The sequence below is a fragment of the Erpetoichthys calabaricus genome, chromosome 16 (assembly GCF_900747795.2).
Source record: "Erpetoichthys calabaricus chromosome 16, fErpCal1.3, whole genome shotgun sequence".
NCBI classification, from domain to species: Eukaryota; Metazoa; Chordata; class Cladistia; order Polypteriformes; family Polypteridae; genus Erpetoichthys; species Erpetoichthys calabaricus.
The window spans coordinates 83,395,817-83,423,068 of record NC_041409.2 but is presented as its reverse complement, the minus strand read 5'-3'; the positions used below and the strand labels follow the sequence as shown (position 1 = coordinate 83,423,068).

The 27,252-nt window shown below is 37.8% G+C and overlaps 1 protein-coding gene across 2 annotated transcripts in view; it reads right to left on the bottom strand.

Annotated features, from left to right (window-relative positions):
• The window catches only part of slc24a4b (solute carrier family 24 member 4b), a 65,888-nt gene that overhangs the window by 17,854 nt on the left and 20,782 nt on the right, over positions 1-27,252 (bottom strand). For both annotated transcript variants that reach the window (XM_028821694.2, XM_028821695.2), the window contains exons 3-9: positions 20,973-21,049; positions 15,428-15,502; positions 8,492-8,576; positions 2,627-2,730; positions 852-926; positions 212-237; positions 74-127 (exon numbers count right to left, since the gene is read on the bottom strand). In XM_028821694.2, the coding sequence (XP_028677527.1) occupies positions 74-127; positions 212-237; positions 852-926; positions 2,627-2,730; positions 8,492-8,576; positions 15,428-15,502; positions 20,973-21,049 (496 nt within the window). The remainder of the gene's footprint in view (positions 1-73; positions 128-211; positions 238-851; positions 927-2,626; positions 2,731-8,491; positions 8,577-15,427; positions 15,503-20,972; positions 21,050-27,252) is intronic.

The following is a 27,252-nucleotide window of genomic DNA, read 5'->3' as shown; positions in this document are numbered from 1 at the left end:
AAAGTAACTGATAAGTGCGAAATGACTGCATGTGAGCGGTTATTGGAACACTACAATGGCTAATCAAACTTACTTCAAAATCAGAATGTAACCAGCATACATGATGACAAGAACAAGGCTCTCCCACCTGGAAAAAAAAAAATGTCTGAAAACACAGAACTGCTTGGAAATCAGCCACTTGAAATGGTAAAAGTATACAGAGAAAACTCACCAGAAAATTTTCTCATCATAGATAAACTAGAAGTGGAAGAAAAAATTAAAGAATAAGCAAACATGTGCATATACACAGCTGGACCTCCACTTTATTTCTCTATGTTATAATTCATTGCCTAGAAGAGAAAAACAACATAAAAGGAATCTAACTTGCTTGAAAACATAGCATTAACAATGGAAGGTAAATTAAGAAATTTTGTGGAGGAATAGGCCAGTCATTAATTTCCGAATTTATTCCAGACCCTATGTTACAATTTTATAAATATTGTGAAGCATAAAAAAAAAAAAAAAAAAAACACACCACCACACAACTCGCAAAATTAAGGGCATGATATATAGAAACTGCAATCATGCAATACAGAATATTCCAAAAACATTTATGCAGGTCAACATAAAGTGCAAGCAACAAACATGATTTTTTTTTCCGTGAGTTAGGTAGTAATATAATCCCTGCAGTATGGAAGTCATTATAGACTGATGACCAAATAAGCTAATTTGACCAGTTTCACTTCAATTGGATTTCAAATGCTAAAAAGTAGTATTTGGTTTGATACTTTTGGAAGCAGCAGTATATTGCCACTTGCAATTATATGCTTAGTTGCCAAAACAAGGAAAAAAAAACAAAACAAAAAACTTACTGCAATAAGGGCAATCACTGACAGTGTATAGTAAACTGAATCGCGAAACAAGGGCCACCAGGTGAGAACGATTACCTTTAAGAGTAACAAAAGAATAATGACAAACAAGAAAATCTGGCTGGACATACATTGTTATGTCAGAGGTATTTAAAAACATACAGCTCTCTCTAATGTAATTCTAAAATGTACACCAACAATAAGACCTTAAAGGGCAGCAGACCAAAATGGCTATCAGAACTGAAGTCAAGCAAAATTACCTTTTATTGGCTAACTAAAATGATTACAATATGCAAGCTTTCTTAAACTTACCAGGACCTGGCAAAGCTCATAAATAAAGCAAATGTATTGTCTTACAGTACGCAATTTTTTTTGTTTGTTTGTTTTTTTTAAACTCATGTTTGCTCCGATCCATTCAACAATTCCTATTCTGAATTGTGAGGTCCATATTTTTACAATGCAACTAATTTAAATGGAAACTAATATGCCATTGATTCGTTCTTATATTATATTAGGTTTCCAACCCCAAATTTAAACATTTCTTTTCGAATGAAGGGAACTTCTTGAAAACAACCACAATTTACACCTCTTAACATTGTATATCTATTTACAAAAACACCAACTTCACTCACTCACAAAAAAACACTAATTTCTATTTAGTTAAAAAGCTAAAATTCAAGATTGTACGTGTAAGGCAGTAGGCATTGGCAAAGAAAGGACACTTTGATATATCAATATTTAGTGGTAGATTTAAAATAGAGAAACTAAAAACACCAAAATGTAAAAAATGCTTTGATCGAAATTTGGTGACAGTAAAGAAAAAATGAAAAATTAACCAATTTTTTTTTGGGAGTTATTAATATTATTCCATCTAATTTACGTGCTCCAATCTGCACTCAGAGATGGCTTTATGCAAACAAAGGACAAAGCAGGAGTGGTTGACAGCACCACTATCTAATAGGGTGGAGGGATAACTGAAAAAGAGTTGGTCTCCTAGATAGAAAGAAAGATCATGTTTGGGGTGTATAGTGTGGTCTGAAATGGAAGAAGATACTGTAGTTCAGTGGTTAGCAAGTGTGCTATAAGCATCAAGGGCTGGTGCCACACGTTGTGAGCGTACGTGTTGCTTCACTAGAAGCAGAAAAAGGAAGGAAGGAAGGGGGGGGGGGGGAGAGAGAGAGAGAGAATAGAAGAGAGAGTCGTGTTCTTCAATCCAAGAAATCAGTCTAAACTGAATAGGTCTCCCACAAGTTACTTTATTGTAATATATATTTGCATCAACGGACTTTGAAAGGGGACCTCTACATTGTCATCCAAAATATATTACAGTTCCATGCACATCTGCTTACTTTGAACAGGGATTTTCCACAATTTTAACTCCATCTGCCTCTCATATTTATTAAATATGCATTCACATCTAAGGGCTTTAAAGGGGGAACCCCCCCAATCATTTATAAAGCCTCCAAAACCTTCACTTTCTTTCACTTCAAGCACTACAGAAACTACAAATATTGTATACAGAAAAATTCTTAGTTATATATTAATTCTTATACATCCAATTAATACATGGCACTATAACAGAGGCCCATTGTCTGTGCAATTTTCTGGGCAAAGCTGGGTGACACAGTAACACACATGAGAATGTACAATAAGAACAAAAATAGCTGAAGAATGCTCTTATTCATTATAATAAAGTGGTAAATATCATAGCATTAATCAATAATGACTATTAAGTAGAAAATGATGAAAAATAATTATCTTTGCATTTGGACCCCTACCTGTCCTGCAAATATACCACAGATACCAATTATGCAAAGAATGTTAAAGACTGCAGATCCAACAATGGTTCCAATACCCACATCCCCATGGGTGATGAAGACACCTAGAAGTGAACAAAAGTATAAACAACAAATTACCCAAAATAGTGATACACACAACATATACTGTACATTAATTATTCAACATTGTTTAAATGGTAATTTATTAACCCAGCCACAGGGGATGCACAAAAAAGTGTGCTTCTTCATGCCGGTCCAAAGCCCGGATAAATGGAGAGGGTTACGTCAGGAAGGGCATCCGGTGTAAAAGTTTGCCAGATCAATATGCGGACAACAATACAAATTTCCATACCAGATCGGTCGAGCCCTGGGTTAACAACGACCGCCACCAGTACTGTTAGCCAACAGGGTGCTGCCGGAAATTGGGCTACTGTTGGCCGAAGGAGAAGAAGAGGGGGGAGACGTGTCCGGATGCAGGAGGAAAGTAAAGAGTGGAACTGAGGGTAGGAACTTTGAATGTTGGCAGTATGACTGGTAAGGGAAGAGAGTTAGCAGATATGATGGAGAAGGAAGGTTGATATATTGTGCATGCAAGAGACTAAATGGAAGGGGAGCAAGGCCAGGTGGACTGGAGGTGGATTCAAATTGTTCTATCATGGTGTGGATGGGAGGAGAAATGGGGTAGGAGTTATTCTGAAGGAACAGTATGTCAAGAGTGTTCTGGAGGTGAAAAGAGTGTCAGGCAGAGTAAGGATTATGAAGCTGGAAACTGGAGGTGTGATGATGAATGTTGTTAGTGCATATGCCCCTCAAGTTGGGTGTGCAATGGGTGAGAAAGAAGATTTTTGGAGTGAGATGGATGAAGTGATGAACAGTGTAACCAAGGGACAGAAAGTGGTGATTGGAGCGGATTTCAATGGGCATGTTGGTGAAGGCAACAGTGGAGATGAGGAGGTGATGGGTAGGTATGGTGTCAAGGAGAGGAATGAAGGTCAGAGGATAGTGGATTTTGCCAAAAGGATGGACATGGCTGTGGTGAATATGTATTTTAAGAAGAGGGCGGAACATAGGGTTACGTACAAGAGTGGAGGAAGATGCACACAGGTAGATTACATCCTATGCAGAAGAGTTGATCTGAAGGAGATTGAAGACTGCAAAGTGGAGGCAGGGGAAAAGCAGCATAGGATGGTGGTCTGTAGGATGACATTTGAGATCAAGAAGAGGAAGAGAATGAGAGCAGAGCCAAGGATCAAATGGTGGAAGTTGAAAAAGGAAGACTGCAAGGTCGAGTTTAGGGAGGAGGTGAGACAGGCACAGGGTGGCAGTGAAGAGTTACCAGACAGCTGGGAAACTGCAGCAGATGTAGTAAGGGTGACAGCAAGAAGAGTGCTTGGCATGACATCGGGAAAGAGGAAAAGGAAACCTGGTGGTGGAATGAGTAAATACATAGTATACAGAGGAAGAGGATGGCAAAGAAGAAGTGGGATAGTCAGAGAGATGCAGAAAGTAGACAAGAGTACAAGGAGATAAGGTGCAAGGTGAAGAGAGAGAGGTGGCGAAGGCTAAAGAAAAGGTGTATGATCAGTTGTACAAGAGGTTGGACACTAAGGAGGGAGAAAAAGACCGGTGGGCTAGACAGAGGGACCAAGCTGGGAAAGATGTGCAGCAGGTTAGGGTGATAAAGGATAAAGATGGAAACGTACTCACAAGTGAGGAGAGAGTGTCTTGAGCAGATGGAAGAGTACTTTGAGAGGCTGATGAATGAAGAGAATGAGAGAGAATGTGGAGATAGTGAATCAGGAAGTGCAACGGATTACCAAGGAGGAAGTAAGGACAGCTATGGAGAGGATGAAGAATGGAAAAGCCGTTGGTCCAGATGACATACCTGTGGAAGCATGGAGGTGTTTAGGAGAGATGGCAGTGGAGTTTTTAACTGGATTGTTTAATGGAATCTTGGAAATTGACAGGATGCCTGAGGAGTGGAGAAGAAGTGTACTGGTGCCGATATTTAAGAATAAGGGGGGTGTGCAGGACTGCAGTAACTACAGAGGAATAAAACTGATGAGCCACAGCATGAAGTTATGGGAAAGAGCAGTGGAAGCTAGGTTAAGAAGTGAAGTGATGATTAGTGAGAAGCAGCATGGTTTTGTGCCAAGAAAGAGCACCACAGATGCATGGTTTGCTCTGAGGATGTTGATGAAGAAGTTTAGAGAAGGCCAGAAGGAGTTGCAGTGAGTCTTTGTTGACCTGGAGAAAGCATATGACAGGTTGCCTCGAGAGGAGCTGTGGTATTGTATGAGGAAGTCAAGAGTGGCAGAGAAGTATGTAAGAGTTGTACAGGATATGTAGGAGGGAAGTGTGACAGTGGTAAGGTCTGCGGTAGGAGCGATGGATGCATTCAGCAAGAGTGAAAGGGAAGGTCTACAGGACGGTAGTGAGCCCAGCTATGTTATATGGGTTGGAGACGGTGGCACTGACCAGAAAGCAGGAGACAGAGCTGGAAGTAACAGAGTTAAAGATGCTAAGATTTGCACTGGGTGTGACGAGGATGGATAGGATTAGAAATGAGTACATTAGAGGGTCAGCTCAAGTTGGATGGTTGGGAGACAAAGTAAGAGAGGCGAGATTGCATTGGTTTGGACATGTGCAGAAGAGAGATGCTGGGTATATTGGAAGAAGGATGCTAAGCTTAAGCCAGGGAAGAGGAAAAGAGGAAGGCCTAAATGAAGGTTTATGGATGTGGTGAAAGAAGACATGCAGGTGATAGGTGTAACAGAGCAAGATGCAGAGAACAGAAATATATTGGAGAAGATGATCCGCTGTGGCAACCCCTAACATGAGCAGCCGAAAGAAGTTTAAACGGTAATTTATTGGAGAAGAAATGTATCTTCAGTTCAAAAACCCATTCCCATGTGGCTTTAGTTTTCCAGTTGATGATGTGTGCCAATAATTCTGTAAGTAACTATTAACAATATGTGAGCAAAAAAAAAAAAAAAAAACGGCTAAATCATTAGGTTTTTAACATTTGCTGTAGTGCAGTATTGGTCACTGTTGGCTTTTATTATGTTACTTTTTTCTCCATTTTGCATGAAAACATGACTTTTGTTTTCTTGGCCATCACTACAAAGTACATGGATTAAGTTACATACAAAAATATTTTTGGGTGGAGTATTCCATTAACACCACTGATGGAATGAATATTCATCCTTTAAATGCTGAACAGCAACTGTCCATGGCCCATGAAGGGGGACATTTTCTAAATACTGTGTACAGGACTTCTCATAGTTCAAAATAAGGACACTGAATCATTGATACTTTTGAAGTGTTTAAAGCAAGGGTGCTCAACTCCAGTCCTGGTGGGCCACAGTGGCTGCAGGTTTTCATTCTAACCCTTTTCTAATCAGCAAAAAGTTTTCACTGCTAATTAACTCCATTCCCCTTCATTTTAATAGCCCTGTTTTTAAGGATTCAGTCCTCTGAATTGATTTGTTTCTTCATTAAATGGCAGCCAAACAGAAATGAGATGTGAAATGAGCCAACTGATGACCAGTTAAATTGGGATGTCAAACTCCAACCAGTTTCTTAATGAAAAGCCAATTCTTGCTGTTAAAGTGGTTATTGAATATCATGACTTGTTGCTGCTCTCATTCTGCCACAGCAGACGGTTGACTTTGTTCTTTCTAAGACCACCACCAAGATGTTTTGGTGACCTGAGCAGACCAACACGACAGAGACCTTCACCTTTCTTTACTTTCAGGTTAGCTGGTCATGTGGAAGATTGTTTTGCGACTCATTATTGTAACTAAGGGGTCAGCAAAAACGGCTCACTAATTAAGAAGATGGTTAGAATGAAAACCCGCAGTCACTGTGGCCCACCAGTACCAGAGTTGGTTTAAAGCCACACACAAGATTTTTTTTATTTTTTATAAAGCTTACTGAGGAAAAGGGTAAGAGATTGCCTATTAGGAGCTGATACACAGCATACCAGCACTGGAAATTTCTTAATACTGGAAATTTATCTGATACCTTTGTCAGAAGCAACTTAAAAGATAAAAGATACAATCTGTAAACAGATGAAGTGTATCTTACAGGCACATTAAGTGACTTGTTCCAGTAACACAGCAAGCAAGTGTCAGAAGTGAAGCAGAGAGCTGGGATTGTGTCTGGTTCTTTTAAAAGCAAGCATTTTTAGAAGTTCTCTACAGAACAAGCAGAACTGAAGGGGAATTAGATAATTTTTGCAGTTAATATGTCGCTTATATAAAACATACTACATGTCTGCTCAGTAAAACCAGTCACAATACAAAAAAAAAAGTCTCCAGATCATAACATTTTCTATTGTGCCAGCAACTAACGAACCATTTTTTAAATTTAGCCATTTAGTCCGTCTGAAACAAAGTATTTGAGATTCTGTGTCATCTAATGGGCCTAGGTTGTGTGTGCATGGTAGACAAATTATTTTTTATCATGATATAGGGGGCAGATTACTTAATTTTAGGAAAGCCAGCCTCTTTATTAAGGTTATAAAGGTGAGTGAGAGAGAGCTGGATTGGGACCAGAGTGCAGCATAAGCTTTCATGTGTAGGACATAAAATGTACAAAGTTTGCCACTTACGACTTTACCCGTTAAGACATTATGTAGCATAATTCTGATCTTAAAGATTCTGATAATGTAAGCAGTCTGAAGAGATTTCAGAGAGACTTATTTCTTAAATAGTGAGAATGTGAATAACTATGTATCACTATTACTAAAATGTTTCATCATACATTATCATAGTAGATACATGTGTTTCTGCAAGACAAATTACAAAAAATAAATTTGTTTCACCTCTAGTTACTTCTGTCTTTAGGTCTCTCTGCAGACTTAATGGCCATTTCCTGTGTAGTGTGAAAATTTATCTACATTTTTGCAAGTATGCCCCCATTAAATAGTAGATTATGTTTCGACTTCCTCTGGTTGTCTGCCACTTGGTTAGGAAAGCAGACTTAAATTAATCAGATATGTAATTCTTTGAATGCTAGTACAAATATAGACACAATGTAATAAAACTGCTATAATTTTTTCTTAAAGCTTGTGAATGAGGTTAGCTGACTAAAGTGACTGGCTTATTAATATCACATTAAGCTGGGATTTTTCATAATCGGTGGTCTTGGTGGAATTATTCTAAATATATCAAACTGGTATAACAATTTTAAATTAAACATGTAGGTATCCTAACTAAATTTCAATGGCAATCTCAAAGTGCAAAAAAATGCAAAAAGCATAATTTATAAGCAGCTGGATCATCTGTAGAGCATGTATGTAATTACATCTCCGGGTCAGTGGATGTGAAATAAAATTCAATATTATACTGAACACACAATGGAAGTGTCAGCATTCTAGATTCAGACACACATTTGTATTGATTTGTTTCACAAATGTAATTAAATAATGCAGTTGTTTGCACTGCTGCTGGTATGTGCAATGTGCCACTTTTATACACCTTTGCTATCAAAAATGTTCATATAACTCACAAATGTCAAGATGACAAATGGCTCATGAATACATATTTAAATATGTGCCAAATCTGCACATTCTTCCTATGTTTGTATAGATTTCCCCCCCTAGTCTGACTAAAGGTGTGTCCGAATGAGCACTCCAATAGACTGCCCTATCTAGGGCGGTTTCCAGCCTTATTCCAAACACTGCCAGGATAGGCATAAGTCCCTCATTTCACTGAATTGGATAATGTGGATCTGAGAATTTTGTTTGAGGACTGTAGTGAACAATGAGTTACTTGCAATGCCAGTTAAGAGGGCTGCATCTGTTGCGGTCCTTTCAAAACACAGAGAAAACAACAAAAAGCACAAGTTCAAAGGCATCACCTATAACAGAGATAAAAAGCTCTGGAGCTGAACTTCCTGCTGCCATAAAGGTAGCTCCTGCAACATCTTCACTTAAATGCAGCTTCTAGAAGGTAAACAACAAAAATAGAAGTGAATAATAGATAATTTTTCATATCAGAAAATGACCTACTATTAAAAGTATAGTGAGTGGTCACTTGATTAAGTAGTTCATTAAGCTTTTCATTTGTAACTCCCTACTCAGCCAGTGACATGATCATATGAAGAAGAGGATCCTATTTAAAGAATAATGTAGGCAGGTACCTATGTACTGCATGTACAAGTACACTTTCAATTCAGTGATATAATACGCAACACAAAAAAAGTTGTCTCAGATATGGTATGACAGTAGGAGGTTAGAGATGCACCAGTGCAATTATATCAGGAACAGAAAGCAAGGCTTTCAGACACACAACATTGTTAACACTCTCCAAAATTCATTACATCACAAGTGCTAGTCTGATACAATACAAAAAAATTGCAATTGTGCAAAGTAATAGCAATTCACTTAAAGGTTTTAAAAAAGGTACGGACAATCATTTAGTTTTTTCTTTTTTTAATAAACAGGAGAGGTGCATGACAGGGTAGAACAGTGACATAGTAGTAGCACTGTTCTTCTAAAGAACATTTCCTGAACAAGATGTGTTTTTGGGAGAACTTCAAAATATCTGAGTGGTAACTATGTTGTTCCAAGTTATTTTCTCCATGCTGAAGACATGCAAATTAGTCCTATTACATTGACCCTTTCCAAATAAGTGTGAGCTTGTTTAAGTTACAACAGCCCAGTTTCAGGGTAGCAACCAACCTATACATCACACCCACCTAGTCTCACATTTATGCTACAATTAAGGAAGATTATAAAAGACAAATCTCTTAAAATAAGTTTCCCGTGTTATGCTGTGGTGTGGCTCAGTTTATAAAAATTTAAAACCCATGAAACAGATCTTAATTTAGCATTCCAAATGATACATTGGAGCAAACACTATCAATCTTGTTTCAGCTCAACACATCAAAAGAGCTTCCTCTAGTACATTGAAACATGACATAGGAGTACACCAGGTAAGTGGATCTGAGACAAAAAAAACCCCTCAGCAACTACTTCTGAAATCTGTGTTTATAATAAAATGGCACATTTTCAATTTTCGGTAAAGAGAAAAATAAATAAAAGGATCATCTTACTACAGTAGGTATCAGCAATGCAGTCTTCTTGTTGATCTGAGCTTTTGTAATGTACAGCAAGTCCCTTTATACAAATACAGCAATGTCTGAATATGCCAGGGTAGCATAACATTACGGTCATAATCCCTTCATGATAACAGTGAAACCATCTGCATTCTGTCCTCAAGTGAGTGCTACATACTGTAAGAGTGACAATTTAAAATTCACTGGCCTCTCCTCAGCAAGTTGATATTCAGTCAAGCATTTTTGGTATTAAGCACCTTGATGAGTCTATATAGTAATGAACATGGAGGACCAGCTGCAAGAAAGCAACAAGATAGAGATCTGACATTGGAGTATATTATAGACACCACCTCAGATAAACTGTCAATATGCAAGGCGGTTATCTTATAACTATGGGTGAGTTTATTCAAATATTTCAGAGAGAAAGTCCTAGCGAAGAACTAAAATATGAATTTATAGGTGTAATCAATGTCTGTTCAACAGCAAGTAGATGGCAAAATTGTGTAGATGTTTTATTCTTTAATTTTCAGGACAGAATTCGGGGGTGGATTCAATCAGTTCATAATGCGTTTCATGGTGTTTTGGCACAGCATATACACTAAAACTGGTATGTTTACTTTAGTAGGACAGGATGGAGACAGTCAAGGAAAAGTGGAGTAGTTTTAAAAAGTATATTACATATAAATTATCACAGGACAAGTTCAATGGAAAATTTAGAAACATTTGGAAATTTAAGGGACACTTGCAGTTGATGAATATGGAGACATGAAAGAAACTGCTAAAGCAACTGTATAATATGTGTAAGACCATTCCATCATTAACCATAAGGCTTATGAAAACATGAGGACAAAAGATAAAAGGGCTTTAGGAATTGTATATGGCAATTAGAGAGGAAAATGGCAGAAAATGCAGATATTAAGTTGGTACCATCAGTAAAACAACAGTAAATGAATGGTCATGGAGAAGGTGTGGAGTGGTGGCTCTGAGGCTAGGGATCTGCACTGGCAATTAGAAGGTTGCCTGTTCGAATCCCGTAAAATGCCAAAAGGGTCTCTGCTCTGTTGGGCCCTTGAGCAAGGCCCTTAACCTGCAATTGCTAAGCGCTTTGAGTAGTGAGAAAAGCGCTATATAAATGCAAATAATTATTATTATTAAGGTGGTGTGTTAAGAACAGTAATTATGAAATTAACAAAAACTAAGGAAAAATGTTCTTAGATGTTTTCTGAATAAGTGAATAATCTCCTAAAAGCTACAGGGGCTATTAAGGAAGCGTTTGGGGATTTGGAGATAGCACAGAGACCAAGAGAACACTACTTGGATTAAAAAGACCAAAATCAGATAAAATTTATCCGGAAGTGTTCAAGGTTATACCTTAGAAACTTGCAGATACGCCAACTCTGGAATTTTTAGCCACAATACCCTGAAAATGGCCTCATCCACAGATAAACCAAACATACATATTTAAAGCCACTTTGGTTCTGGAAAACATAACATTACTAATGAGTAATCTAACACAATACTTAAAGCAAAAATACCTACACTGCTATTAAAAAAACAAAAAAAAACAAAACAGTATTACTACAGAAGCTTATTAAAAAAAAAATACTTCTCTGAAATAGTACAGTGTTTAAGAAGTATCCTACTGCTTTCCATGTACCATTGTGTACATGTGTGTGCTCTGCTCATCTAGTGACATGCAGTAAGGAAGAAGTTAAGCACTTGAGTAGTGTACAATCAAGTGAAAAGAACTGAATACAATTTATCAATATACATTAAGTCCTGCATGTGCCGAGGGGTAAATTTAATTCATTCAGTTTAGGGTGATTATCACAGCAGAACTGAGGGCAAGGCAAAAAGCAAGCAAGGTATGCTGGACATTAGGGCACAATTGTACAGTCAAACAGAAAACAACATGCTGCTAACAATCCCAACCAGAAACCTAAGAAAGTAACAATTTAGCATTAATCCAGTAATTTGCTGTAGATATTTTGAAATATCTGGTGGCATGACAGCTAGTATTTATACTGCAGATCTTCGGATGCTTGCATTTATGGATAGTTCTAAATGTATTTATTAAACACAAGAAAGTTGTGTTAGACTTTGCAATGTTCTGGTCAGTTTCATGAAGGTTCCTATAGGGGTTTAGGATTCAACAACAAATGCTGACCAGTGAAATTTGCAGTTTTTCATACCAAAGAAGAAAATGTAACATTTTATAATAAATACAGTAACTATAACACCTATTTAATTCCTTGCTTTGTAAGTAATGAAACGAAGTCACTTTTAAAAAGTAACGTTCCCAATACTGTTGTTAACTTACTTTGTAATACTTCGAGGGCAATCGCAGCACCATTACACAAACAAAGCAAGCATCTATTTCAGTAGTTTTGCCCTTATGTAATGTATTCTTGTGGCTAATACACCTTCTCTGTTAGCTTCACAGTTGTCTAGTAAGCATCATGTACAGAGTTTCTAGCATTTTTGCAATGTTTCTAAATTTGAATGGAGTATTGCTTTAAATTAAAAAAAAAAAAAAAATGAAAATATTAAATTATGTGCAAACTTTCCATTAGCCAATATATCAAAAGTGAACTTTTTTTAGAATGTTACTTACCCAATGTAGTTTACAGTAATGGCCAAGAAAAAATTTTAATCACATACTATCATGCAGAACGAACTGGAGAAAATAGTTTGGTTAGTTGTAGTGTGCTATGAGCTCAAGATGATCCCGTGCGGATCTGGTCTTAGTATGTATTTACGTTAATTTTCAGGTTTAGTTGCTGTTGCATTGTATACCGGAGTTGTAGACTAGCCCTATTCAATTCCTCATCTTGCGTTTTAAAAAAAAAAAAAAAAAAACCAGAGCCGATGCCCCTAACTAAGAAATTGCTTAGCTGCTGGTCTGGAAAGAGCACATTGAAAGATGCTACCAGTTTCTTCCATGGTGTATTCCTTTGGAGTGTAGTGTGGACATATTTGTGGGTATCCCCCAGATGTGAGGAGATCTCTCTTAAAATATTTATTGTGTTGTACTGTGATGAGACAATCTTTATGAACAATGCCCAGTATTTTAATTGCTTTGGTGACTACTGGATTAACTCAATTATTAGGAAAAACTGGGCATATAATGAACAACAATTCTACCGTATTTCCCATATAAACAGGAAATTAGCTACAGTGAGAGAATTATGCTTCAGATATGATTCTACTAATGTGTACCTCCTGTCATCTTTACTTCCCTTATAGGGATTTCGGGGCCTTTTCATACGTTTAAAGCGAATATCATTTGAAAAACAAAATTTTAAGCTCTGACCCACAAATTAGCCGAGCCTAATTTTTTTGGATCTTAAATTCTCAGTTTATCCACAAGTACATGTAATATATATGTAATCAATAATGTGTAAACAGAAATTGCATCTTAGTGAGAGAAATACCAGACTCTAAAAGCTACAGTATATTTACCACCACAAAAAAATCTTGACTGGGCTAATTTACAGTATTTACTATAAGTCAGTAACCTTAACCTGTATCACAGGCATATTTATTTAAACAATTATTAGGAAGTGAACCAACCAATTTTCTGAGAATGCAACAAAAGCATTTGATCAGAGGGGTACATGCAATCCTGTTTAATCTTAATATTCAAAAAAAAAGCTAATGTTCAAACTTAAACAATTGGGTATATATGGGTGGAAAATTGGCTCATATACAAAGAAAAAGGTTATGGTGGGGGGAATTTTTCTGACTGTGGTGTTTTTTAGGGGTCGCTGTTTTCTCTATTTTTTTTTTTTTTTAAATTTCCAAAATTTCTTTGGCAAAAAATGAACAAGATAAATTTTCAGATGGCACTAACTAGGTGGAATGACAGAAACTAGAGTCAGAAAAACAGAATTCAGACTTGTGCAAATGTCTGACAATTTAATCTTTTAAGATTATTTTTAAAAGAATTACTTTTTAATATTCTGTATGTTCTAAGGTCATATATAGAATTTTTCATTTTAAGTCCTTTTAATTTCTCCTGGAGTCACAAGAAGCCAGTTTGTTCCGGTATTAACCAGTGCAAGACACTGCCAGTGCACTGCAGGACACTCTGTAAAACACTCTGCAGCATGGTCCATGTGATCCGACACTGTTAAAACTGGCATGCAATGTAAAATGCTCCTACAAAAAAATGTCTCACTGCACAACACAGACTGCTTCCTTGTAACCACCGGGTTACCATGATTTTTATGTAGTACTGCAACACAGTAAAGGCAAGTAGATCCTGAAATGAATTAGGTGATGTGATGCAATGTTTCTGGTGCTTCAGCGGCAAAGGAGCTCTGCTGATCAGGGCCTACATCTGTCTTCTTTTCATTGAACTGAGACAGGCTATGTTAAAACACTAGCGTTGACTTGCACTCCAGTGGCTCTTTAGCAAGTTTTTCCTTTTCTTCAATATCTTTTCATTCTTATTGATGTCGCACTCTATAAATTCAGACATCCTATCAGAACTATTAGAAGAATCTCAAAAGTTAAAAAAAAAAAAAAAAAAAAAAAAAAAAAATGTACACATCACCACATGAAAAACAGCATCCCTGTCTACAGAGCACTATCTTAAGCATTAATCTCTGACAGTGGACGAGACGCAGTAATACATTTGTTATCCTCGGTTTCATGTGTGAAATTTCTGCTTTACTGTTATTACTACCACTTACCATTAGACTATGTGACACCATGAGAAAAAGCCAAGCAGGTCACACACACAGTACTATAAACAACAAACTATGAGTGACCACAAAAAGAGGGGCAGGGAATAAATTAAACTAGTGACCAATGTTACAGCATCACTAACCTGTACTATAATTTACAAAAGCACACAAAAATATTCTCTCTTAAGCAGAAGAGTTTGGGCATATTGATGCAGACACACGTGAGCCCCTTCTTTAACCATCGTAAGCATGAGATGATATATTAAAAAAAGGTTCAGGGTTGAGACTACAGTGATATCCAGAAGGCTGCTTGATTTCTGGCAATCCATTACACTGATTACTCAATGTAGGAATTTGCAGGTAAAATAAAATATTGCTTCAAGCTATATACCATTTGAAAGATTACAGAAAAAAAAGAAGGATTTAACACATGGCAGAAGACCACCCATGTCGCAAGATATTAGGTAAGTGGAGCCTGTCAAATTATTTTGACTTCTGCCTAAAATTAGTCAGCATTGTACTTGTGATAATATGTATAAAAAAAAACTACCCTTACCATGCACTCACTTAACCTACAAATTTCATGCCTCCTTGGCTTCTTTAGTACTTTATAATTTGAAGTCGCATTGTAAACTGTATGTAAGAGCAGGCTGAGCAATTTCTTTGTTTATTACTTGTGCAGAAATAGGTAATAAATTGTTGAACTTGTTTAAAAACCTTCCTGAAAATGTGGTACAAAAAGTTTGCACATAGCTGATGTCGAAGTGCACAGTATCTAAATCAAACTGGTCCAAAACTGAAAGACAAATTTGTTTCTATTTTAAAAAAAAAAAACAAACAAAAAAAAACAAAACACAACAACATTTTTAAGTTCCTTATAAAGCAGATATAAAATTTCACAGACATTAAAACATGCCAATTAGCACAAGCTAAGATTTTGGTGCACTTAAATAGACATGATGCTATGCAGTTTCACATTTACAATAAATTCATAACAGAAACTAAGAAGTTGTGAAATAAAATTCTTACACTGATGTATTCTTACCTCACAGATTTTCTCCAGTGAAGGAACAAAATAGTCATCACAAACAATAGCCAAGGCGAAAAACATATACAGAGCCTGCAAAAACAGAGAATCAATGAAACACAAACCCACGTATGGTTTGTTCCACTACAGGTGATACTGCAAGACACTAAAGCAAGACTTCAATGATCCAGTTTACAATTTTCATGTGCTAATTTAGAATAAGCAAGTCTCTAAGTAGAACCAGTATGAAAAAGTTTGTTGCTATAAGTGACACCATGAAATATAGCTGCAGAATTTTCTAGAATGGAATCTAAACCATCTCATGTCACACAATTCTAAAACCTTTATTTTTATGTACTGTTTCATAAAGTAAATGTAAACTTAGTAGCATTTAAAAAAAAAAAAATAAATAAATAAATTGCAGCAGATGCCCCTTTACATCTGTATACAGCGCATTCGGAAAGTATTCACAGCGCATCACTTTTTCCACATTTTGTTATGTTACAGCCTTATTCCAAAATGGATTAAATTCATTTTTTTCCCTCAGAATTCTACACACAACACCCCATGACGACAACGTGAAAAAAATTTGGAAAAACCTCAAGTAAACTTATTAAAAATAAAAAAAAAAAACTGAGAAATCCTATTTACATAAGTATTCACAGCCTTTGCTCAATACTTTGTGGATGCACCTTTGGCAGCAATTACAGCCTCAAGTCTTTTTGAATATGATACCACAAGCTTGGCACACCTATCCTTGGCCAGTTTCGCCCATTCCTCTTTGCAGCACCTCTCAAGCTCCATCAGGTTGGATGGGAAGCGTCGGTGCACAGCCATTTTAAGATCTCTCCAGAGATGTTCAATCAGATTCAAGGCTGGGCTCTGGCTGGGCCACTCAGGGACATTCACAGAGTTGTCCTGAAGCCACTCCTTTGATATCTTGGCTGTGTGCTTACGGTTGTTGTCCTGCTGAAAGATGAACCGTCGCCCCAGTCTGAGGTCAAGAGCGCTCTGGAGCAGGTTTTCATCCAGGATGTCTCTGTACATTGCTGCAGTCATCTTTCCCTTTATCCTGACTAGTCTCCCAGTTCCTGCTGCTGAAAAACATCCCCACAGCATGATGCTGCCACCACCATGCTTCACTGTAGGGATGGTATTGGCCTGGTGATGAGCAGTGCCTGGTTTCCTCCAAACGTGATGCCTGGCATTCACACCAAAGAGTTCAATCTTTGTCTCATCAGACCAGAGAATTTTCTTTCTCATGGTCTGAGAGTCCTTCAGGTGCCTTTTGGCAAAGTCCAGGCGGGCTGCCATGTGCCTTTTACTAAGGAGTGGCTTCCGTCTGGCCACTCTACCATACAGGCCTGACTGGTGGATTGCTGCAGAGATGGTTGTCCTTCTGGAAGGTTCTCCTCTCTCCACAGAGGACCTCTGGAGCTCTGACAGAGTGACCATCGGGTTCTTGGTCACCTCCCTGACTAAGGCCCTTCTCCCCAGATCGCTCAGTTTAGATGGCCGGCCAGCTAGCTCTAGGAAGAGTCCTGGTGGTTTCAAACTTCTTCCACTTACGGATGATGGAGGCCACTGTGCTCATTGGGACCTTCAAAGCAGCAGAAATTTTTCTGTAACTTTCCCCAGATTTGTGCCTTGAGACAATCTGGTCTCGGAGGTCTACAGACAATTCCTTTGACTTCATGCTTGGTTTGTGCTCTGACATGAACTGTCAACTGTGGGACCTTATAGACAGGTGTGTGCCTTTCCAGATCATGTCCAGTCAACTGAATTTACCACAGGTGGACTCCAATGAAGCTGCAGAAACATCTCAAGGATGATCAGGGGAAACAGGATGCACCTGAGCTCAATTTTGAGCTTCATGACAAAGGCTGCGAATACTTATGTACATGTGCTTTCTCAATTTTTTTATTTTTAATAAATTTGCAAAAACCTCAAGTAAACTTTTTTCACGTTGTCATTATGGGGTGTTGTGTGTAGAATTCTGAGGAAAAAAATGAATTTAATCCATTTTGGAATAAGGCTGTAATATAAAATGTGGAGAAAGTGATGCGCTGTGAATACTTTCCAGATGCACTGTATATATCTAGACATATCTATCTATATATCTCTATCTATATGTATCACACACACAATGTGAATACACTTAAAACTATGATCTGAACACACACCAGAATAATTAAAAAGGAAGAAAATTTACAAAGATACTTTTGATTCAACAGTCCCAGTCTTAGTATGGCATACTACTGTTGGTATAAAGGGGTCAAACAGACAAACTACTGCTAAATAATTCCTTGGCTTAAAGTACTCAACTTTAGTGTGTCCGAGGGAGAATGTGAAACACTGCTCATAAAGGCACTCCGTTTTCCTTTAAATCCCTCCTTCGCTACTACCTCTTGCTTCCTCTCACATATACTCCCAGATCTTGAATGTTTAACTTTCTAAAAACACTACTTAACACATTGCAACTTACCAAGTTAATGAGCATTGAAAAAGAGATTTACATTCAGACTTGCATTCTAGTATAAACAAACATGTATTCCTCTAATTTAACCTTCAAGTGACAATATAACTTTAAAAATACCTTCTACCTCAAATAAATGTCCTCATTTCTATTATTGGACATTTACAACTTAGAAAATGCACAAACATGTTAATGTTATATTTTTAACCCATCACAAAAATGGTTTGGCAGGGTAGTGTGCCAATGAATTTGTCCCAGAGCCAACACAAGAAGAAAGCTTTTCACAGGAGAAAGTGCTTCCGCATTCATCATAGATTCCAGTTGAAAAAAATGTGTTGGTGTTTGTGTTTTGTTCAGAGTTAAGTTCTCTATCGAAATAAGCCTCATCTTTCTGTGGTATTGGAGTAGCTGGTACATAAGGAAGTGAACCAGACAGCCCAGACAGTTCAGGTAAATGTCCATTAGGAGGTCTAGGGATAATTGTCATAGTGGGGAGCAGAGAAGTGCATCTCTTCAGATGACTATAATGGACAACTTGTAACATGGCAAGTTCTAAAAAGCACCTTATATGATAAGCGACACCCAAGTCAAAGAAGAGCCAATCCACTCCACAGTTTCAAATGGTCCTTTGCATGGAAGAGACCATTTCTGATGTAAAGAAATATGATCATGCAGCCAAAACAAGATTTCCTGGAGGTAAGGCTCAGGTTAGGGTTATAAAAAGGTTTCTGTTCCCCTTGAGTCAACTGGTTATATGTTCTTGTATTTCTTAATTAACCACAGGGTTTTATGTAGTACACTAAAGCAGTGTTTCTCAATCACTGGGTCATAGGGTGCCACAAACTTCTATTGTTTATAACAGTAGTTGGTCACCACCCCACTTTATTGAGCATGGGACTACACTCACTTTCCTCAATTTGACAATCACAATCAATTCATCAAAGGGAACACTCTACCAGCTCCTTTGGTGGGTTTTCAGGACACTTACACAGTGGGTGGGGGGAAAAAAAAAAAAAAAAGCCACAGACACACATTCATATCCTAAGGGAACAGTTCATAAAATTTACACAGTAGTAACTGAATTATTTACAAAAGAGGTACAAAGCAGGTATTAAACTCTTTGAAAATAAACTCAATAATATAGCTTATGCAATTTGGGCATTTTAAGTAAAGTATTATATGATACTAGCCAACCCGCGGCGTACCATAGGCCGCATAATCAGGCTGGGTTTTTAATGATTTTTAAGCACAGGGAAAAAATTAACATTTGAAAAATCCGGAGGAGAGGGGAAGGACGCCGAAGCCTCACGAAGCATCAACACGTTTGAAGCAATTGTGTCGGAAATCGTATCGAAGCATTGAACACTCACCTCTGTAGTGACACTTCCTGGCCATTTTTATTAACGTTACAGAAACTTATTATACACGTCAATGACATCTGTTAAAACTCGTATTGCTTTTATTTTTTCGCAGCTACATAGTACGACTGCTTTGCAGTAAGGAGACAGTGGAAGATTGTGGGTTCGCTTCCTGGTTCCTCCTTGTGTGGATAGCAAATTATCTGCGACAAACAAACTGTTTTACACACTGCAAACCAACCCGAGGCATAGTATATGCCGCTTTTTCAATGTTTTTTAAGCAGAGGGGAAAAAAATGAACATTTGTAAAATCCGTAACGCTGCTTTCAGTAAGTACAATGTACACGCGTTTAGTTTGTTGGTGACTTTTTGCCATCTGTCTTTTCTGGTTTGGGCTGTTTTTGCAGTGTTACCGCTTGTGCATATTAAATCTTGAATTCTTTTAACTAACACACACCTACCCACTCCGCTTGTGTGAAAAAAAATGCGCCCGTTCTTTCATCATTTTGTTGCAGCAATATACATTGTGTTTTCACTCAGCGCGGAGGTGCGCATTCATCTCGGATTATTACATCCAGCTAATCTGCTACACGACTGCGTTTGAAAAACCGACTTATCCCTGATGAGTTTCACCGGCATTAATGATTAGGAATCTGGTTGGAACAAAACACTTCAGCCACAGGGGTTCAGCAGGACAGAGTTTGGGAAACACCACTGAACACTCGTGGCTCTTGCCAACTCACGGCGTATCATATGTCGCATAATTATGTATTGATGGGTGAACACTTTCTGAACGACACAGTTGTCCAAACAGAAGTGAAAGTAAAATCGAGACTGGTGCATTCTTTAACTGCATTCTCTGTCTTGTAGCGCAGTGGTAGTGTTGCTGCTTTACAGTAACGAGACTGTGGAAGATTTTTGGTTCGTTTGGGCTGCATTTGCAGTGTTACCGCCTGTGCATATTAAATCTTGAAATCCTTCGAGTAACAAATTAACTAACACCCACCCACACACACACACACAGCTTGTGTGAAAAAAATGCGCCCGTACTTTCATCATTTTGTTGCAGCCTATCAAAGACTTGCTGCCCCCAACTCAAGGTGGCTCAGAGGTCCATGTGTAGCGTACAACAGATGAACATAAATGATGCCATTTGTTCGGAGGCGTCGCGTCCCAGTTAGTGGGCGTGGCTCTGTGAGTTGTCGTCGTATCCAATGGTCATAGAGTTGGTGGGCGAGGCTCTTTCCTACTTGTCGGCGGCTTAGTGAATCCACGCCTCTTCCTGCGTGCTTTCATGGTTGTCTTGTTTTGGTGTGCGTGCTTTCATGGGTGTCTTCCCCTTTGGCGGCGACTTTGTGATTAATATATATATATATATATATATATATATATATATATATATATATATATATATATATATATATATATATATATATATATATATATATATATATATATATAGATTCCAACATGGCCAGGGTGTTTTGCCTAGTTTTAATCTTTGTAGCCGATTTGCTGTTATTTTCCAACATTAAGAATTGCACTGGTGCAATATGCAAGAAAGAGGTTTATATTTTTAAAATATAAATGCCTCCTGAAAAACCATACTTTAAATACAGGCAAATTTGATCCTACACAGTTGCTTAACTGCACTTTGAAAAAATTATGAGCAAAGTTGGTTAAATTAAAATTTTATGTTGGGGCTTATAAACTGAAACTATATACTTACAGCAAATATGTGAAGCAGGACACCTCCTTGTCGTCTTTCCTTATTTGTAAAAATGTCATCAGGGAATTCATGAATTGCTGGAAAGAAATATATATTTTTTTAAATATATAATAGACCAACAAATGTTTTTTCACTAAAGTCTCTAACAAGTCAATGGCTACTAACATCTAAACACAGTTTTACCAAGCATTTAGCTGCATTAAAATCCTTCTATGTACAATATTACTATAAGAACGTGAGAAAAACTTTAATTTGTCCAAGGATAATGTACACCACACAAGTACATTTTAAAACAATTTACTGGATCACCCATAGTGTTCTACAAATCAAAGTAGAAATGTACTTTTTTGAAAGATAATGCTTTGTCTACCTACTTCCCACAAACACCACTGCACATCATACTGTTGAGGTGTTAACAAGTGCATCAGCTGTAGCAAGACCAGTTTTGATATCATTCGATATTTTATACAAGCTGCTTTCTTTTAGATGCTTTTGAAAGAAACCTAAATCTTAGTAGATCGACCATAATCTGAAACTGCCTCCATCTGCAAGATATCCATCTTTCACTAAACAGATTCATTCCAAAAGTTTTATAAAGGTTTGGCACTTTCCAAAGAAAGGAAGTTTTACAAAACTTTTCCCAAGACATTATGTTGTATTACACTAACTCCTAATTGATAAAGTTTCTTTGCTTTACTTATTGCCCAGCAACAGCTGGACATCAAGAATCAACACAACTTTAATGACATTTTAGCTTGTCATTGCCTTGCATAAATGTGCACAGCCTTTACAAATGGAGACTAACTGTTTTAGACCTTCATCGGACATTAATCAAAGCAATTCTAATTGGTCAGAAATAAAACCAGTTCTTCCAGCAAGATTTCCATGAAAGTTTCTTGCTTGTATAGAACAGATGCAGTATCATAGTTCTGATTTAAATCTTTTTATGCTGAAGTTAAACTTTTAATTATTTTGTTTCACCTATTAACATAGTTACAGCAATAACACTGTGTGTATGAACAGTTTACAGTCCTACAAGTGGTTCAAATGGTTGTCTTCAGATCAGATTTTGTGGCTTTATGTATTTTGTAACTCAAAATGTGCCACTTATCAAACCAGGGCACACTCACTAGGCTTCCTTATGTTTAAGGTGTCCCTTCTCATAAAACCAGGCGCCCGCTTACTGCGCTTCTTTCCAATGATTCTGTCTCTTCTCTAACTCCTGTGGAAATCAACACTAGATGCTCTTAGTACTATACCTTGTCCCAACCAAACAATGACCTCACCATTGCAATAAAGCAAGATTTATAACATTGCAGAGAGTAGGGTTCTGTTATTTATTTTGAAAATTGTTTATTGCTGCAGTAATAATATTCAATGTACTCCTTTTGATTCTAATAATAAACATGGAGAAAACAAAAATTCTAATTGTGTGGCTGGTGAGAGGAGAGAACAGAATATACCAGCTGGAAAGAAGTGGTTTCTGGGAGGCACACTGTATACAGGGCAGTAGTCCCTGCAAGGGAGAATTTGGACATTTAATTAGGAGAGAAATATATAGTCTTGACACTAGACTCCCTAAAGCAGATAACCATGTTAATATACAATTTTACAGTATTAAAAAGAAAGTTTAGAGTATTAAATAGGAACAGATCACACAAAGTGGGATTTATGAAGGTAATAAATATATTGTCTTTAACCAAGAATGATTCAACAACTAAAAGACAGTTGAGGCTTGCAGAAATCGATAGCCTGATGTACTGGGGTTATTAACTTTCTCCAACAGGCTACTTAAAATTATATTCTGAGAGAAATGAAATTACCTCCTTTATTTGCTTTTTCCACTCTATTCTTCTTTTGGCTGCTCCCGTTAGGGGTTGCCACAGTGAATCATTTTCCAGATCTTCCTGTCCTTTGCATCTTGCTCTGTTACACCCACCACCTGCATGTCCTTTCTCACTACATCCATAAACCTTCTCTTAGGCCTTCCTTTTTTACTTTTAGCTGGGAGCTCTATCCTTCACATCCCTTTCCCAGTATTCCCAGCACCTCTCTTTGCACATGTCTAAACCAACGTAATCTCACCTCTTTGACTTTGTCTCCCAACCATCCAACCTAAGCTGACCCTCTAATGTACTCATTTCGAATCCTGTCCAACCTTGTCACACCCAATGCAAATCTTAATGTCTTTAACTCTGCCACCTCCAGCTACGTCTCCTGTTTCTTGGTCAGTGCCATTGTCTCCAACCCATATAACACAGCTGGTCTCTCTAACATCTTGTAGACTTCCCTTTCACTCTTGCCGGTACCAGTCTATCATAAAATCACTCCTGACACTCTCCTCCAACAACTCTACCCTGCCTGCACTCTCTTCCACACTCCCCATTACATGTACTGATTATCACAAGTATTTAAACTCATCCACCTTCACCAACTCTACTCCCTGCATCCTCACCATTCCACTGACCTCTCTCTCATTTACACACATCTATTCTGTCTTGTTCTTACTGACCTTCATTTCTCTCTCCTCTAGACCATATCTCTACCTCTCCAGGGTCCCCTTGAACTGCTCCCTACTCTCACTACAGATCACAATGTCATTTACAAGCATCATAATCCATGGGGACTCCCGTCTAATCTCATCTGTCAACCTGTACATCACCATTACAAATAAGAAAGGTCTCAGACGATCCCGGATGTAATCCCACCTCTACTTGTAATGCATCTGTCACTTCTACTGCAGACCTCACCACTGTCTCACGTTCCTTGTAAATATCCTGTACCACTCTTACATACTTCTCTGCCACTCCAGACTTCATCATACAATACCACAACTCTTCTCTAGGGAACCTGTCATATGCATTCTCTAAGTCCAAAAAGACAATGCAAACCCTGTCCTTCTCTATACTTCTCCATCAACACCCTCGGAGCAAATATTGCATCTGTGGTGCTCTTTACTGACATGAAACCATACTGCTGCTCACTAATCATCACCTTCCTTCTTAACCTAGCTTCCAATACTCTTTCCAACAACTTCATGCTGTGGCTCATCAATTTTATTCCTCTGTAGTTTCTACAGCTCTGCACATTCCCCTTATTCTTAAATCAGTACACTTCTCTACTCTTCAGGCACCCTTTCACTTTCCAAGATTGTATGAAACAATCTGGTTAAAACTCCACTGCCTTCTCTCCGAAACACCTCCATGCTTTCACAGTTATGTCATCTGGACCGACAGCCTTCCCATTCTTCATCCTCTTCATAGTGGTCCTTACTTCCTCTTTGGTAACCCGGATTCATTACCTCGCTTTGTTTGGTCTCAGAAAAAGATCATGGAACAAACAGCTTTTTAATGAATAGGATTTGCCTGCAGAGACATGTATGCATGCAATACTAGTTTACTTCTCTCTTCTCAGTTTCATAATGTAATGATCTGGCTGGAAATTCAGAGGGCCATGGAGACCTACTGAGCACTGTGCTTTCAGAAGGTGCAATGCAATATGCAAATTAAATGCAGTGCGCAAGAGACAGTATGGAGTGTGCTGGAATAGAGGCCCCGTCTTGGCCTTGGCGAGAGGGAACACGCACTGTACAATAGCAGTAAGTGTGCAGATGAAAAAGAGAAGCACGGTGTGGGAACAGCACAGCACAGTGCTCAGTAGCTGTCTAGCCACATCAGCCCTCTGAATCTCCAACTGGATCATTACAACATGATCTCTGGCGATCACAATTGGTGCACTGCTGCCACCCTGTGTAAAGTAAAGTAGTGTAGTTCTCACCTTTTATTTACTTTATTTACTTTTTATTTACAGGACACAAAAGTTTAAAAGGATTTTTTGTTTGCCCATGTCCCTTTAGGGACTCCGTGCAGTTTACATGCTCCATGAATCTAATTAAAATTATAGCCTGTGAAATCACATTGCACGTGTGTGTGAAAATTTCAGAGTGAGGGGACGCAAGGATTTACACATATATTTCAGTTCTACTCAACCAAAGCAGACAAGTTAGAATGAAGAACAAGGAACAGAAGAAGAGCAGACCACCACAAAGACTAAAAATTCAGAAATATTGGACTATTAGGCAAAAAGAAAGCATATGTTTTTGGTTTCATGGACGGAAGAATTTCTGTGGCTGGAACATAAGGCAAACGAAACAATGTTCCGTTGGGTGTGTCAATTCACCGCAATTTGTTACAACCGCTTCTGTTACTGAAAGCAATAATTTTAGAAAAGATTATCAAAAAGCATGACAAATCTGTGCATTAAGAAGTGTATGAGTGCCCAGTCTGCAGCTTCTTTCCCTGAACAAATGCCAATAGCAAAAAATCATAATAAAAATGAACAAATCACAACATGAAGTCCTGACAAAACTTTTCTGAAAAGCATACTACATTGCCAAAAGTGAACTACCATTAGCAAAATTTAACACCTTTTGCAAAATTCAAGTAGCATATGGCCTAGATCTTGCTTCTGCTTATCACAAGGATCATGCCTCCAAAGAACATGTATTGGAGTAACCGCACAAACGTCAAGAAATCAGATTGAAAGGGAAATACAAGGAAGCAAATTCTTACCAGTTCTTGTAGATGGCAGAGCAGTTCATGTCAAGTATATGAAACCTAATGGTGACATAGTCACTTACATGATCAAATGTCATCCAGTGTAGAATGCAAATGGTTTAGGTGTTTTAGAAGTGGTTGATGAGGCAGTGAACAACATGGGTATCAGTGAAGAGACATAGAATAAAGTATTGTGTGCAAATTTTGATGGCACTGCAGTGATTAATGGTGAGATAACAGTAGTAACTGTGAAACAAAGTGGATATCCCACATCATAATCCACTGTGTGGTACATAAATTAGAACTTGGAGGACTGGATAGTTTGAAAGGCTGTGAATAGCTGTTCAAGTTTATGGATACATTGAAATCCATCTTTAAGATATACTACTATTTCCCAGGGAAGGAAAGAGAATAGAGTGAAATAAGTGAACTGCTTAATGAGAAAGTGGCTCATTGCAGTGGCCTGAAAAGCACACAGTCGCTGCCAAGCAGGCTGAGATTTCTAAGGGCTGTGGAAAAAAACTACATTCCCACCATTGTGGATATGAAGCACATGAAAGGAAGAGGTGAGGTTCAGTAACAGACAAAGCAAAGGGTGTGGGGTGCAGTAGATGAATACCACGAAAGGTCTTTGCTTGCTACATTTCACATTAGACTACAGTACTGTCTTTTCCATGTGCAGTACAAGTTAAACATCATGAGAATAAATCAGTTAGTGGAGACTACCACATCAATCTTACTCATCCCAAGAACAAAACCAGAAGAATACCAGAAAACCTAGGAAACAAAGTCCATAGTGAAAGAGGATGGTAGCATGTGCTACTGTGGAACTCTGTTCACAAAAAGTGGTACTCTCATCTGTGATATCAGTTGAGATCTCGGATTCAGAGTCTGATACAGACCAATTCATGTTTAAATTTATCATACTGTTCATACAAGTTTCAGTTTAGTTAGAAACAAATGCATATTTTATATTGAATGGTGCTGATGATTATTACTGAATTGTTGAATATCTATTTATGACTGTTACGATTTGTGTTGGGAAAATAAATGAATTTGATCGATTATTCAACAACAACTTTCTCATTAAAATTGTCTTTTGAACTTGGGCTACTGAAATACTTTTCAAGCTACCAAAATCTGAAGAAAGTGTCTACCCAAAGGGCAACCAGGGATTTCAAGATTTTGCAAGCCTTGGGAGTGTAATCAAAATCATCAACATGATGCGCACACACAGAGTGAGACAGAGACAGAGAGAGAGAGCCCACACTCAATCGGGGCCCATAATATGTAAGGGAACTAAACAAGAGTAGCCACTAAATAATCCCCCTTTGTACAGAACAGTAAAATAAACACTGAAATTCTAAAATGAGTAGAATAGACATGAGACACTGAGCCATCTCTAGTTAAAAGAATTATTTCTTTAAATCAAAAACTCACTAGAAGAGGAGAGGTTGGCAGCATGCATGAATACAGTCACTAGAACTAAAAAAAACAAAACAAAAACCCCTGCATCCACTTTGACTCTCCTGCAGAATTTATGATCTAAAGGTTAAGCAAATCTTGCTAATAGTTATTAACATTTCACAATTAACATTATATGTTTCACTTAAATTCAATTTGTGCCCCCCCACTTCTCTCCGTCATAATTTTTAAAAATTAAACCACCCACACACATAGACTTCATGACTAACTTTTGCAACACTGCCCAGCAAAAACCAACT